Raw genomic sequence first — 15,493 nt, forward strand, 5'->3', positions numbered from 1 at the left:
ATGCAGGAAATGACGTCGGAAATGTATATCCTTCCTTGCGCCACTATAAAAAGTTCTCTTTCTTCAAGCCGTAAGGGGAAAAACGGAAGAGATATGATTTTTGATGTTATCAATACGCAGGCCTGGTTTCTCTGCAGTTAAAGAGATTTCGAGTTGCATCATCCATTACTTTGCGATTAAATCTCATTAGCCTTCACTCTCAGTCAGGCTGATCTTGTTACTAAACAATACTTTGAACATCAGGCGCTCATTAAAGATATGGTTCACCCGAGGATTAATCATCTTAAATCAATCACGTTGCTCAAATCAAGGCAGGGGCATAAAAAGCACTTGCAGCTTCTACTTGGTCCAGAAAGGTTTGCATGCATGTGCTTGTCATTAGGGGGGGAAAGGCCCTCTGAAACTACGGAACAATTGCAGGAATGTGTTTTGCATCCTGGAGTTTTTGATCTACAGATCTGCAATGTAAACTCACAAAATGTTGTTGAAGGTATTGTTGAAAGCTTTCATGGCTGGAATCACTGGGATGTTGTATGCTTTTCGGGTTGTATGGCCATGTTCCAGAAGCATTCTCTCCTGATATTTTGACCACATCTATGGAAGGCATCCTCAGAGGTTGAGGGGTCTGTTGGAAACTAAAGCTTGCCCATGCCTGATCTAGAACCTCCTTATATTGTTATCTGGCTGAAAGCTGCAGGGAACCTACTGCATTGGGTGGCATACACAGCGAGAACTGGAGGTCAGCTGTGACTAGCAGTGCTGCAGAATTCAAAGAAGCACAAATGGAGGGCAAAAGGGAGAATCAGGCCAAGAGGAAGGCGTGTCAAGCCAACCCTGATCGGGACCACCTTCCACCTGGAAACTGATGTTCTCACTGCGGGAGAACATGCAGATCAAGAATAGGGCTCCACAGCCACCTACGAACCCACCACCAAAACACCAAACTTGGAGGACCATCATCCTTGGGCTATGAGGGATCACCTAACTACGTAAATAAGTAAAGATGATGGGGCATTTATTATCACCGGATGGATTTTCAATGATCAAGTGGCTTTGTTTCACTGGCCTAAATACTACTTGCAACTGCACTGAATAGATCCACTAAATAAACTGGCAAATAGTAAATTTATTGTTTATTTGCAATATTTGTAGCCTGCCTTTCTCAGCCATACCGCGACTCAAGGTGGGTTACAGATTGGCATAATTCGATGCCAGCCATTCATAAAAGTGCAATTAAAAACAGTCAACATTACAATATAAAACATAAAGCCAGTGCTTATGTAAATCCCAGTGATTCAGTAGGTCTAGTCAGATGGAATAAATGCCACTGGGAGGGTGAGAGCAATTTGACTTAAGAGTGTAGCTACACTGTAGAATTAATGCAGTCTGACACCATTTGAACTGCCATGACTTAATGCTATAGAATCCTAGGAGTTGTAGTTTTCCAAGGTTTGTAACTGGATCTGCTAAAAAAGCTGGTGCCTCACCGACTACAGACACCGTGTTTCCACAGCACTGAGTTATGGCAGTCAAAGTGGTGACAAACTGAATTAATTCCAGTATAGATGCACTCTTATTGCAGCTGGTTAATGAAAGAAGCGGAAAGGTGAGATCTCATCCTTCAAAATGTTCACCCATCAGTGTTTATTTACTATGAAAAGCATAGCCGGAACTCCCACAACAGTGTTCATGATACCTGCCATAATGGTACGTTTATGTGTGTAGTTGTATTACAATCGCTGCCACCTCTCCTTGGCCAATCCTGGCCACATTTCACAAAGCTTCCAATTTATGCAGATTTTTTTTCCATGTCAGAAGCGACTTGAGAAACTGCAAGTCGCTTCTGGTGTGAGAGAATTGGCTGTCTGCAAGGATGTTGCCCAGGAGATGCCTGGATTTTCCATTATGTTATTTCGCACTGATTATTTTACATGAATGTTTTATTTATTTTATTGTGATGTTATTTTTGTTGTTCATATTTTATTTTGCTGTAATGTATCGCTGGGCTTGGCCTCATGTAAGGTGCTCTGAGTCCCCTTTGGGGAGATGGTGGCGGGGTATAAATAAAGTTTATTATTATCATCATCATCATCATCATCATCATCATCATCCTGTGGGAAGCTTCTCTCATGTTCCCGCATGGGATGCTGGAGCTGATAGACAGGAGCTCACTCCATCTCGCAAATTCGAACAGCCGACCTTCAGGTCAGCAGTTCAGCCAGCACAAAGATTAAACCCATTGCACCACTGCAGTTCCTTCCTTTATGCAGATGGAAATAAATAGTACCACCAAACCACAAGTGGGTTGCTGGTCTACCAGCCACATGGTTGACATTGTTGATCTCTACCAACAGAATGGATGTTGCTCCACAGAAGGACATTGTTGCTCCCTCTTAGGACTCAAGGTGGTAAGTTGAAACATTCACACCTAGCTCCAACAGACAAGAGCTCTTTGTCCCACCCTGGTCATTCCACAGATATATAAACCCAATTTTCCTAGTTCCAACAGACCTCACAACCACTGAGGATGCAGGTGAAACATCAGGAGATAATGCCTCTAGAACATGGCCATATAGCCCGAAAATACCTACAACAGTCCAGTGATTCCGACCATGAAAGCCTTCAACAATACAATGTAGGCAAAGCTTAAACAAGCATAATTGTGGATGATGACATTGGCTCAGATACAACTTTCCCCAACCTGGTGTCCTAAAGTTTATTGGATTGCAGCTCCATCACATTTTCATCAGGTGGGGAGATGCTGCCAGATTAGAAGACTTCAGAGAAGGCAAAAACAGAACCAGATATTAACCTATTTACCTCCTGAGCAATAGAGGAAATAATTAAAGCCAGACCTTTGTTATTTACAACAAATTCTTGAGTACTAGACGGTTTAGCTGAGCAGCTGCCAGCAGACTCTTGTTATTGGAAGAAGAATAAATACAGACCAGAAGACTCACATCCTGGGATCTGTCGCCTGTAAAATCTTTGTCCAGCTGTAAAGTCTGCTAGGAAGGACACGGAGGAGGGATCTTATTTCAACCACCGCCTCCTCAATTTGCCCACAATTAATCCTTATGCAATGCCTTAAAAGTAGCCCAAAGTAAACTCGTGTCTGAATCTGTTACAGAGATCTTGGGTTAGCTTTCTTTGCCAATAGTTTACTCGCAAGACACACTTTTTCAATTGCCACACTTTCCAGAGGCAGCTGGTCTTAAGTGCATTGACACAGCTCTGAATAAACATATGCATGAATTCAAAAGTTCTCTGCAAGTTTTGGAAGTTCAAGAGGTCTGTTTGCTGGTATGATAAATTCAGCCTCATTTTAAAATTAGGATGTTAGCGTCAGAAATATTAAAAATTAACTAAAAGGTAAAGGTTTTCCCCTGACATTAAGTCTAGTCGTGTCCGACTCTGGAGGTTGGTGCTCATCTCCATTTCTAAGCTGAAGAGCTGGCGTTGTCTGTAGACGTCTCCAAGGTTATGTGGTGAGCATGACTGCATGGAGCGCTGTTACCTTCCTGCCGGAGCAGTACCTACTGATCTACTCACATTTGCATGTTTTCGAACTGCTAGGTTGACAGAAGTTGGGGCAGACAGCGGAAGCTCATGCAGCTCCCCGGATTCAAACTTGCGACCTTTCAGTCAACAAGTTGTGCAGCGCCGGCTGTTTAACTGACTGCGCCACTGGGAGCTAACTAGGGTTAAATGGATGTAATGGCTCATCATAAGCTGCAGTTCTATATAAGAAGGTGTGCCTGTAGCTTAGTAGGCCTCCGTGTTAGTTTGCCTCAGTGGGAGAAAGTTCTCAGTCTGTGAGAAGACCTCACAGTGTGAGGTGGGCCTCAGTCTGTGTGAGAAGCCTCTGTGTGATTGAGGTAGGTCTTAGCCTGCGAGAAGGCCTCATAGTATGAGAAACCCTGGTGTGAGAAGCTTCTGTGAGTGGAAGACCCTGGTTGAAGGCCTCGTGTGTAAAGCTACTATGTGAAGCTCCAGTGTGAAGGCTGCTGTGTGTATAAACCTACTGTGTGAAATTCCTGTGTAAATTTGGTGTGAGAAGAGGTTCTGTGAGAGCAAAGCTTTTTATCTGCATGAGAAAGAAGCCCAGCATGGAAGCAAAGAAGGAAGTAGAAAGAACTTTATTTGTGTTATGGAAATCTTACTCTTGTAAATAGTGCAACCATATTATTTTACTACAAAGAAAATCCTTCTAAGGAAGATGTAACACTGGTCTCTGTGTTTTTCTTCTTTTTATTACTTTGGGCTACTGGTGCTTGATCACGCTGCTGGTAATGTTACTCTGCTGTACATTCATGGGGAGGGTCGTTTGTTAATAAGCCCACTCACCCAACAGTTAGGAAAGGAGCTCAGGCCTCCCTCCCAACATTGAAGTTACCAAGGTTTTGAGATCGCAAAAAAATATTTTCCAGATACAGAGAAGACTGGAACAAAATTCAGCACTGCATTCCTCCTCTGTGTTTATGCCTTAACATTATGGATTATGAGGATAACAACAATTCAGTTAATGCAAACAGACCTCAGAAGAGGGAGTGAGACCAGAAGTGGATGAACATCCTGGGATGGCTTAGAAATGCATTATGGTTATTTTTATTTAAAAGACCTGTAGTATATTTAAAAAGTGAAGGACTACTCCCAGATGCCTTCAGGAGTAGCAAGTCACTTCTTTTGTTGCTGGCCAAAAAATAACAACAACAACAAAACACTTCTGTTGGGAAGTTTGGGGCTCCAAGAGATGCAAGAATGGCTTGGCAACCTGTATGGAGATCTTGAGATACACTGTGAACATCTTTGCTTTAAGGTGATGGTTTTCAAACTATGCTCCTCCAGATGTTTTGGACTTCAGCTCCCACAATTCCTAACAACTGGTAAACTGGCTGGGATTTCTGGGAATTGAAGTCCAAAACACCTGGAGGAGAACAGATTGAGAAACACTGCTTTAAGGAATCAGGAATTGTAGAAGAATGAATAAACAGAGAGATTATTTTATCCCCTGATTCCTAATATGGCTGGGAAGCCACTTGCAAAAAGTTGTTTGGTAAATTGATGTATAGGCATTCCCCAAGGTACAAACATCTGACTTACAAACAGTTAAGAACGGAGGTGAGACGACAGGAAAAAGCCCAGTTTTCCAAAATCCAATTCTTACAGGGACAGAAAGTGAGGTGAAATCTTCTCAACGGGGGCAGAGACAGCAAAGGAAACACTACAGGGCTGTTAACTTTTCCCTATTCTGTGCAAAACTTTTGTGTAATATATACATATACAAATGCATACACACACAAACACGCCTGGAGTTACAGTTTACAAAGTACCTGTTGCTATTTACAAACAAATTCAACTTAAGAATAACCTAAAGAACCTATCCTGTTCATAACTTGGGGACTGCCTGTATATACATCTTTTTTTCTTCCTCCCACCATTAGCAAGGAGAACACTAATTAATTCCAAGGTATCAGCAACTTCTGTTCACTTGCTAGGGGGCCTTATTTTTGCAAATAAGGGAGCAAATCCACGTTCTGGCTTCCCAAGAACTGGTATGTCAAGATCCCTGACAAGATCATGTAGAGAGCAAGGACTGCAACCCATACTGCCACTGAAAACATTTGGAAGATAGGGAGCAAGAAATTCTGGAAAGACTGTGAAGGCAAAACCGCCTTAGCCTGAAGAAAATACAAAACCGCCTTAGCCTGAAGAGACTCTGTAGCTTTCTGGAAGCATGAAATACTCCCCCCATTCCTTGCTAAATCCATGGCTCACCTGTATTCCTGAAGCAAACCTCCATTCCCTCTTTCCCCAACCTTAACAGAAAAGTACAGGCAGTCCCCAAGTTATGAACAAGATAAGTTCGTTAAACACACACACACTAGCCGTCCCCTGCCATGCGTTGCTGTGGCCCAGTCTGTGTATATGTGTTTTGTGTGTGTATATATGTGAATATGTATGCCTATATATTTGTGTACTCCAGCAAAGGATCACTGCCTTGTCGTGGCGCTGGAGCTTGAGCACCTCAATGATGTCATGAACGAAACCGTGAAGGGCCACCCAAGACAGGACGGTCGTGGCAGAGAGGTCAGACCAAACGTGATCCCTGGGGAAGGCAATGGCAAACCACCCCAGTATCCTTGCCAAGAAAACTAAATGGACCAGTACAGGCTGTGACAGACTTTGTATTTCTAGGTGCAAAGATTACTGCAGATGCAGACTGTGGCCAGGAAATCAGAAGACGCTTACTTCTTGGGAGGAGAGCAATGTCCAATCTCGATAAAATAGTAAAGAGTAGAGACATCAGACTGGCAACAAAGATCCGCATAGTCAAAGCCATGGTATTCCCTGTAGTAACCTATGGATGTGAGAGCTGGACCTTAGGGAAGGCTGAGCGAAGGAAGATAGATGCTTTTGAGCTGTGGTGCTGGAGGAAAGTTCTGAGAGTGCCTTGGACTGCGAGAAGATCCAACCAGTCCATCCTCCAGGAAATAAAGCCCAGCTGCTCACTAGAGGGAAGGATACTAGAGACAAAGTTGAAGTACTTTGGCCACATCATGAGGAGACAGCAAAGCCTAGAGAAGACAATTATGCTGGGGAAAGTGGAAGGTAAAAGGAAGAGGGGCCGACCAAGGGCAAGATGGATGGATGGCATCCTTGAAGTGACTGGACTGACCTTGAAGGAGCTGGGGGTGGTGACAGCTGACAGGGAGCTCTGGCGTGGGCTGGTCCATGAGGTCACGAAGAGTCGGAGACGACTGAATGAACAACAACAACTTTTGTGTATATATTTGAGTCACCTAAGGGCTGAGAAGGGTACTATACAAATATAGTAAACAAACAAACAAACAAATAAATAAATACAATATGTGTTTTTGCATATATGTGTGTGTGTGTGTGCCTGTGTTGTAATGTATTTTTTGTGGGTTTTTTTGCTTTTAAAATCTCTTCTGCTGTGTTTTTCAGTGTTTTTATGAGTGATGGTCACTCGTTGGCCTGATACATGTATTTTATCCAAATTTGGTGTCAATTTGTCCAGTGGTTTTTGAGTTATGTTAATCCCACAAATGAACATTACATTTTTAGTTATATAGATATATAGTTTTGAATAGCATAGGGAAGGGTGGGCATCCCTGTAGTGTTTCCCTTTGAGTCTGTGCCCCTGTTCACAATATTTCACCTCACTTTCTAGCCTTGTGACAATTGAATTTTGAAAAAAATGTCTTGTTGTGGAATCAGATTGGTGATAAAGTTTTTCCCCATGATAACTCTTCTAGGAGTGGATTTCCCTTCCAAGGGGCAGATTTCTCTCACTTCCTGTTGTCTCACATCTGTTCTTCACTATGAGTTGTTTATAAGTCAGATGTTTGTAACCCGGGGACTGCCTGTAGTTCCAAGGATGAAACACAGGCAGGGACCTATGTGGCCAGTGAGATTATAACTGGCCACTGCCATGTCAAGCTGTACACACACGGCTCTCCATCTTCTTTCTTTAGCACTAACTCTCCAGAGTCTCTGGTTTACGTACTGTATGTCTGCTCAACACAGTGCTGTTGCAATTCCCTCTGCTGCTGCTTCTGCTGTGCTGTGCTCCCTGATCCAAGACATGCAGACACAGAGAATCTGTCATCTTTGCTGGAGCAAGGAAGGGCAGCACAAATCGCTTTCGAATGTGGCCTCCCTTGGGCTCCCAGTGAAGGAAAGCAACAATGGTCATGGCAGAGCGCAGGCGAGAGGCGGGTGGGCAATTGCCCCCTCAATAATCACCTGCAAACAAGGTATACACAAGGAGAATACAAACAACAGGTTGACAGCCAATTCCACAATTCAAAAGGTGCAAAAGAAGGGTTCCTCTGCTGCCCACTTTAATGCAACAGCCACCAGCTGCCCTTGAGATCAATTGAAGTTAGGCCTCTAAATCAGCAATCATGAATAATGCGACACTGATGATGTTGTTTTTATTGCTTTTGTGATGTTTTATATTGTTTACTGTTTTTAATCTATATTATGTTTTATGTATACTGATTTGTTGGAAACTGCCTTGAGTCGCCAATTGGCTGAGAAAGGTGGTATACAAATACAGTAAGTAAATAAATAAATAAATCAGCAATCAGAATGTCTGATCAAACAAGCTACATTGGATCTCATCGAGGACATATTTAGACGGAAGAGTCTACAACCTCTTGGCTTTATGATATAGGTGAAGTAGAAATGCCTACTGAATATGGGAAGATGGCTCTGACATTCTGATATACAACCCTTCCTTCAAGAAGGCAATCTTTCCAAAGCATTCCCAAACTATGTTGTCGAAGGCTTTCATAGCCGGAGTCACTGGCTTGCTGTGAGTTTCCCAGGCTGTATGACCACGTTCCAGAAGCATTCTCTCCAATGATGGAATTGAACCAAAGGTGACACAAGGACTCCCATGACCAACAAAAAAACACTAGAAGGGTTCGGTGGGCATTGACCTTGAGTTTGGGAGTTGTAGTTCACCTACACCAGAGACCACTCAAACAATGATGGATCTGAACCAAACTTGGCACAAATATTCCATATGCCCAAATATGAACATAGATAGCATTAGGGGGAAATAGACATTGACATTTGGGAGTTATAGTTACTGGGATTTATAGTTCACCTACAATCAAAGAGCATTCTGAACCCCACAAACGACGGAATTGGGGTAAATTTCCCACACAGAACCCCCATGACCAACAGAAAATACTTAAGGCCATTCAGTCCAACTCTCTTCACCAGGGCAAGAAAATCTAATCAAAGACCTCCTAACAAAGAGCCATCCAGCCATAGATATAGATAGATATATATGATTCACACACACACACAGATGTAATATCATAGATTTGAAAGGGACCCCTAAAGAAGGACAATGATATGTTACATGCTCCAGAGTAGGCAAACCAGACAATCTCCACATCAACACTGACAAAGAAACAACAAGAAATACTGTTTATCCACAAGCATAAAGAAATTACATAGATTAGAAACAATTACTTTATTTTCCAGATCACCAGACTGGGACACAGCAATGCATGGCAGGGGACGGCTAGTACATAATATGAGGAAATAAAGTACATCACACCTGGCTACTAATTCCACAGAGTCAAAGATTTGCCAAACCAGGGCTGAACGTCAACGAATGTGAAGTATTTGGAGCACCTGAAGAAACAGTGATTGTTTGGGAATATTATAGACATGATTGGAAATCCATTGGCTTCACCCATCTCAAGTTAGTGTTATTAAATGACAAGCAGGGTAATCCCACAAATGCTAAAATGAAGGAAAGTGAGCAAAACAGGAGGAGGAAGGGGGAAAATAAGGAAAGAACAAGCAACAGAAGAAGAGAGGGGCTAGAAAGCCATCAGGTACGTACCTCCTAATGCAGAATAAGCAGAGACAGCCAGTCACAGAACAGAAAGGTGATAGGTCATAGGCCAAAAGGAAAACAAGAAGGCACATTTAAACCACTCATTTAAAAAATCATAGCCAAAAGTCACACCAACAGAAATTCACAAATATGGGAGTGAACCTAAAGACACACAGGAATAACCTTTGGAACAGACTGGAGCACTTCATTTGTGTTTGGAAGAGAGAGAAATCTCATGAAATACTTTATCACAGTAGTCTTTGGAATGGTCAAAAGTAAACATAAAGGTTATCTATTTGTCTTTGGTATTTCTGTAAAAGACAGAGATCCATTTTTACTGACAGGTTTAGCCACACAAAATTGCAAATTAGGAAGAGGTACAAAAATAATACAAAAATTACTTGGCGACATTTTGATCAGAAATAAACAGGAATCCCAATGCATTGGATTTTCACAAAAGCAGGATCAGGGGACAAAGCACAGGTGAATATAGAAGGCAAAAGGGAAATTATCCATCTACTGACCTAATTTCAGCAGCCAGCCTTCTCGGTCTGGGTTAAAAAACGTATGGGTCAAATCGTTCCCATCATCTTCTGGAATTTTAAAAGGCTCGTTTTTAATGCTTTCATATAAATTCTGAAAGAAAATGAGGAAAAGTTTAACCTCAGTGCTGGGAAGGCAAGAGATGGTTAATAGATTCTGTTGAAAGTTCTCAAAGAGACAGTGCTTTTCAGAGCAACAATCTGAATGACTGGGTTGTTGTAGGTTTTTCGGGCTGTATTGCCATGTTCTAGAAGCATTCTCTCCTGATGTTTCGCCTGCATCTATGGCTTAGAGGTCTGTTGGAAACTAGGAAAATAGGGTTTATATATCTGTGGAAAGTCCAGGGTGGGAGAAAGAACTCTTGTTTGTTGGAAGCAGATGTGAATGTTGCCACTGGCCACATCTTGTGGACAGAAAAAAGGCAACCATGAAAACAAAATCTGGCTACCAGTATTTAAAAAACTCCAAAACATAGTTAAGAAAGAACAACACTAAAAAAATTGGGAATTTCAGAGAGGAAGTAATCAGGGCCAGCTAACACCTCCCAACAAAGGAGGTCTCCAGGTAGGGAGCAGCCAGGCTTTGAAGCTGCAAGGCCATTCAACGCTTATCAAGGCCATTCAACGTAACATTCACACTTGCATTCAACAGACAATAATTCATTCTCCCACCTTGGACATTCCACAGGTATATAAACCCCACTTGCCTAGTTTCCAGCAGACTTCACAACCTCTGAGGATGCCTGCCATAGATGTGGGCAAAACGTCAGGAGATAATGCTTCTGGAACATGGCCATACAGCCCGGAAAACTCGAAGAACTCTTGTGTGTTGGAGGCAAGTGTGAATGTTTCAATTGGTTACCTTGATTAGCATTTGATGGCCTGACAGTTTTTAGATGTCGCTTGTTACCGCCTGGGGGAATTCTTTGTTGAGAGGTGATTAGCTGTTCCTGATTGTTTCTTCTCTGAAGCTCCCCTGTGTTTGAGTTTTGTTCTTTATTTACTGTTATAATTTTAGAAGTTTTTAAAATTGGTGGCCAGATTTTGTTCATTTTCATGGTTTCTTCCTGTCAAAAGCTTTCATAGCTGGAATCACTGGGTTGTTGTAGGGTTTTTTGGGCTATACGGTCATGTTCTAAGCATAAAAACACGAACCTCAGCTCAACAAGCTCCAGAAAGTTCACTTAATTTAAAATTCAAAGATTAGATTAAAAAAATAGGAGATAATGCCTCTAGAACAGGGGTCCTCAAACTTTTTAAACAGAGGGCCAGGTCACAGTCCCTCAAACTGTTGGCGGGCCGGATTATAATTTGAAAAAAACATGATTGAATTCCTATGCACACTGCACATATTTTATTTGTAGTGTAAAAAAACACTTAAAAATAATACAATGAAGAACAATTTTAACAAATATAAACTTATTAGTATTTCAATGGGAAATGAGGGCCTGGTTTTGGCTGATGAAATAGGTTTGTTGTTGTTGTTATTGTGTGCTTTCAGGTCATTTCAGACTTAGGTTGACTCTGAACAAGGGCCAGGTAAATGACCTGGAGGGCCGTATCCAGCCCATGGGCCATAGTTTGGGGACCCCTGCTCTAGAACATGGCCATATAGCCCAAAAAAACCTACAACAACCCAGTTCTTCCTTTCTGTTGAAATTGTTCAAGGTGGTCAATTGAAACATTCACATCCAGCTCCAACAAACAAGAGTTCTTTCTCGCACTCTGGACTTTCCACAGATATATAAGCCCTATTTTCCTAGTTTCCAACAGACCTCACAACCTCTGAGGATGCCTGCCATGCAGGCAAAATGTCAGGAGAGAATGCTTCTAGAACATGGCCATACAGCCCGAAAAACCTACAACAACCCAGTGATTCCAGCCATGAAAGCCTTCGACAATAATCTGAATGACTGTTTGCGCAAGCATTTTTCACTTTTCTTAGGCAGGAAGTACAAATATTTGCCTGATGATGCGTGATTTGCTCAACAGGCAGTTACACAGCACTTAAAAGGAAAGCATGGTTTGGATCACAGTCTGCAAACATGTCTGGTCGTTCAAAACACTCCAGGATCACACAGAAACCAAACGGATGCGTGGAATTCTCCGTGTTCCAAGAGCCTACGTTACAGAATGTTAAACAAAAAGATCTCTTCTAAAAATAAAGCATCCCCTTTGAAGAGCTGCAGGAAGATGCATCCATGCATAAGGCACACATCTTCTCCATCATAAAAGACTGATAAGCATCTCTCCAGATTGAGAAGGAAAAAAAATGCAAAACCACAGAACATCCGTTGCAACAGTAGGACAGAGACATGTCTCAGGATCTTATCAAGGTATGTTTTAAATCTCATTTCATTTGCATCCTGAGACGTCTCCTTTCCTTTGTGCGCTCCTATGTGTGGCCTTTGTTTTTTCATGTGTAGGTTCCAAATGTGAAGGTTATTAAACTATTTTGTGTCAAAAGCATTGCACAATTAAAGAAAGGTATAAAACTAATAAAAATAGAGGGTTTAACGCGCTGCGCCACTGGGGGCATATTAGGGCAGTATTTTAGGTAAATAACATGAATTATAATCTTAGTATAATTCTTTTGGGACTACATGGGGAGCTGTAAGCATCCCGCAGAAGCAGTACCTATTGATCTACTCATATCTGCATGTTTCTGAACTGCTAGGTTGGCAGAAGTTGGGGCTAACAGTGGGAGCTCAACTTGCTCCCCAGATCTGAACTGTCGACCTTTTGGTACGCAAGTTCAGAAGCTCAGTGGTTTAACCTGCTGTGCCACCAAGGGGCCCCTTGCATGTACAAGTTATGTTCAAATGTATAAAACATAGCAAGAATGTAGGACTATAAAAAGGGTGAAACAGCAGTTGAACCTTAATAGGTGCCACTCACTCACAGCCTGGCTGACTGATCGAGAGTTCCTTTGGGGTGGGCTTTGGGGTTTTTCTTACCCAGGACGCATATGGGAACTGATAAATCTTGTTAGATGGCAAAGAGAGAGATTGGGGGGCATTTGGGGGGGGGGGGGTTCAGGATGCACATGGGAACTGCCAAGACTGGACTGTGTGACTGTTGTTCCTTCAGGAGGAAGAAGAAGAGCGCGTCTGGGGTGGATTTTGGGGTGGATTTTGGGGGAGGAATGTGAGAACTAATAACATTTGGGGCAAGAGAGAGACAGACCCTTTTGCAGTGGTTTTGAGGGTCTTTCTTGTCCAGGATGCACATGGGAGCTGATAAAGCTTCAGAAGGAAGAATGAGAAAGAATATGGGAAACGACAAAACTTGAGGAAGAAAAAGGCCAAACGTCTTTTTGGGGTGGGTTTTGGGGGGCAAATGTGAGAACGGATAACATTTGGGGGGAAGAGAGAGACTTACTAATTGTATAACAGCATTGAATGTCATGGCACAGTGGGTTAAACCCCTGTGCCGGCAGGACTGAAGACTGACAGGTCGCAGGTTCAAATCCGGGGAGAGCGCGGATGAGCCCACTCTATCAGCTTCAGCTCCTTATGTGGGGACATGAGAGAAGCCTCCAAAAAGGATGGTAAAACATAAAAAAAACATCTGGGTGTCTCCTGGACAACGTCCTTGCAGACGGCCAATTCTCTCACACCAGAAGCGACTTGCAGTTTCTCAAGTCGCTCCTGACACGACAAAATTGAATGTTTGCTATATATGTGTTCTGTAATCCACCGAGTCTCCTCGGGGAGATAGAGCAGAATATAAATAAAGTATATTATTATTATTATTATTATTACTATTATTATTATGTTTATTATTATTTTAAATGGAGAAGAAAATGTGAATGAGTCTATGGGCCTTGAAAGATGGATCATTGTTGCTGTTATTGCTGCAGAAATGCACTGCCACATGAGAAATATCCTACGATGCTGGTTCCCATAGGGATCAGTGCCAGAACTGACACATGAATTCCCTGAGCAAACATCAAAGCAACAAGTCAGCAGCACACTGGCCACTTTAAAAGCAGCTTACCCGTAGTAATTCTTCTGGGAGGTCCCCGCCTTCATTAATGCCTCGATTCATAGATATAAATCGTTCTACTGTTGGTTTGTCTCTTACATTGTGATTGTGAAGGCTAGTGTTTAACATAATGATTGCAAAAGAGAGCACGTAGCATGTATCTGAAATGCAACATTAAAGTACATTGATTAGTCTTGGATGATCATTATAAAACCAGGCGACAACTGGTTATGAGTAAATATGCAAAGTCAGGAGATGCACTTGCGTATCCCTTAACCCTCCAACAAAGTCAAAATCTATATGCTGGATCCAAAAAGTTCAAGGGAAGAGAAAGTCAGATTGAAAATTTACAGGAAGTTGTTGTTTTAGAATTGGATGTAAAGAAGACTTAGAAATTATTCTCAACTTCCTGTAACATTAGCGAAACATCATTCAAAGGCATATTAAATGTGAGATGAACATCCTATTCAAGTCTTCTCTTGAAAAGAAGACCATGAGTTGGTCTGGATCCAATGACAAAGTTTCCAAAGTTAGGAGGAACAAGTGCCTGAGGTAAAAGTATAAGTTTCCCCCTGACATTAAGTTTAGTCGTGTCCAACTCTGAGGATTGGTGCTCATCACCATTTCTAAGCCAAAGAGCCAGCGTTGTCCGTAGACACCTCCAAGGTCATGTGGCCAGCATGACTTCATGGAGTGCTGTTGTCTTCCCGCCAGAGCTGTACCTATTGATCTAATCACATTTGAATGTCTTCGAACTGCTAGGTTGGCAGAAGCTGGGGCTGACAGTGGAAGCTCACGCTGTTTCCCAGATTTGATCCTGCGACCTTTCAGTCAGCAAGTTCAACAGCTCAGCAAGTGCCTGAACATGGTGCTTTTCATTGATTGGTGCTATATTTTTATGAGTTAATTTACCTAATATTTGTAATCTGGAAACAATGTGGTTTAAGTGATCGAAAGGACTCCTGGGTGACGTTTGAATCCCTGCTCGGTCATGGAAACCTAATGGATAACCTTGGGCAGATCACTCTCTCCCAGGAGCCCTGGTGATGCAATGGGTTAAACCCTTGTACCAGCAGGACTGCTGACCAAAAGGTAGGTGGTTCGAATCCAAAAAGTGTTTTTTTCTTTCTTTTTTCTTTGTGTCAGGAATCATAGAATCATAAGAGTTGGAAGAGACCTTGTGGGCCATCCAGTCCAACCTCATTCTGCCAAGAAGCAGGAAAATCGCATTCAAAGCACTCCTGACAGATAGCCATCCAGCCTCTGTTTAAAAGCATCCAAAGAAGGAGCCTCCTCCACCACACTCCAGGGCAGAGTTCCACTGTTGAACAGCTCCTAGAGTCAGGAAGTTCTTCCTAATGTTCAGGTGGAATCTCCTTTCCTGTAGTTTGAAGCCATTGTTCCACATCCTAGTCTCTAGGGCAGCAGAAAACAAGCTTGCTCCCTCCTCCCTATGACTTCCTCTCACATATTTACACATGGCTATCATGTCTCCTCTCAGCCTTCTCTTGTGCAGGCTAAACATGTTCGGCTCTTTAAGCCGCTCCTCATAGGGCTTGTTCTTCAGATCCTTGAT

General features: G+C 42.4%; 1 protein-coding gene across 2 annotated transcripts in view; it reads right to left on the bottom strand.

The window, feature by feature from the left end:
* LOC132782028 (cytohesin-3) overlaps nt 1-15,493 on the bottom strand; it is a 148,147-nt gene that overhangs the window by 15,444 nt on the left and 117,210 nt on the right. For both annotated transcript variants that reach the window (XM_067461305.1, XM_060786667.2), the window contains exons 8-9: nt 13,930-14,078; nt 9,913-10,024 (exon numbers count right to left, since the gene is read on the bottom strand). In XM_067461305.1, the coding sequence (XP_067317406.1) occupies nt 9,913-10,024; nt 13,930-14,078 (261 nt within the window). The remainder of the gene's footprint in view (nt 1-9,912; nt 10,025-13,929; nt 14,079-15,493) is intronic.

Source organism: Anolis sagrei, chromosome Y (genome assembly GCF_037176765.1).
Source record: "Anolis sagrei isolate rAnoSag1 chromosome Y, rAnoSag1.mat, whole genome shotgun sequence".
Classification (NCBI taxonomy): domain Eukaryota; kingdom Metazoa; phylum Chordata; class Lepidosauria; order Squamata; family Dactyloidae; genus Anolis; species Anolis sagrei.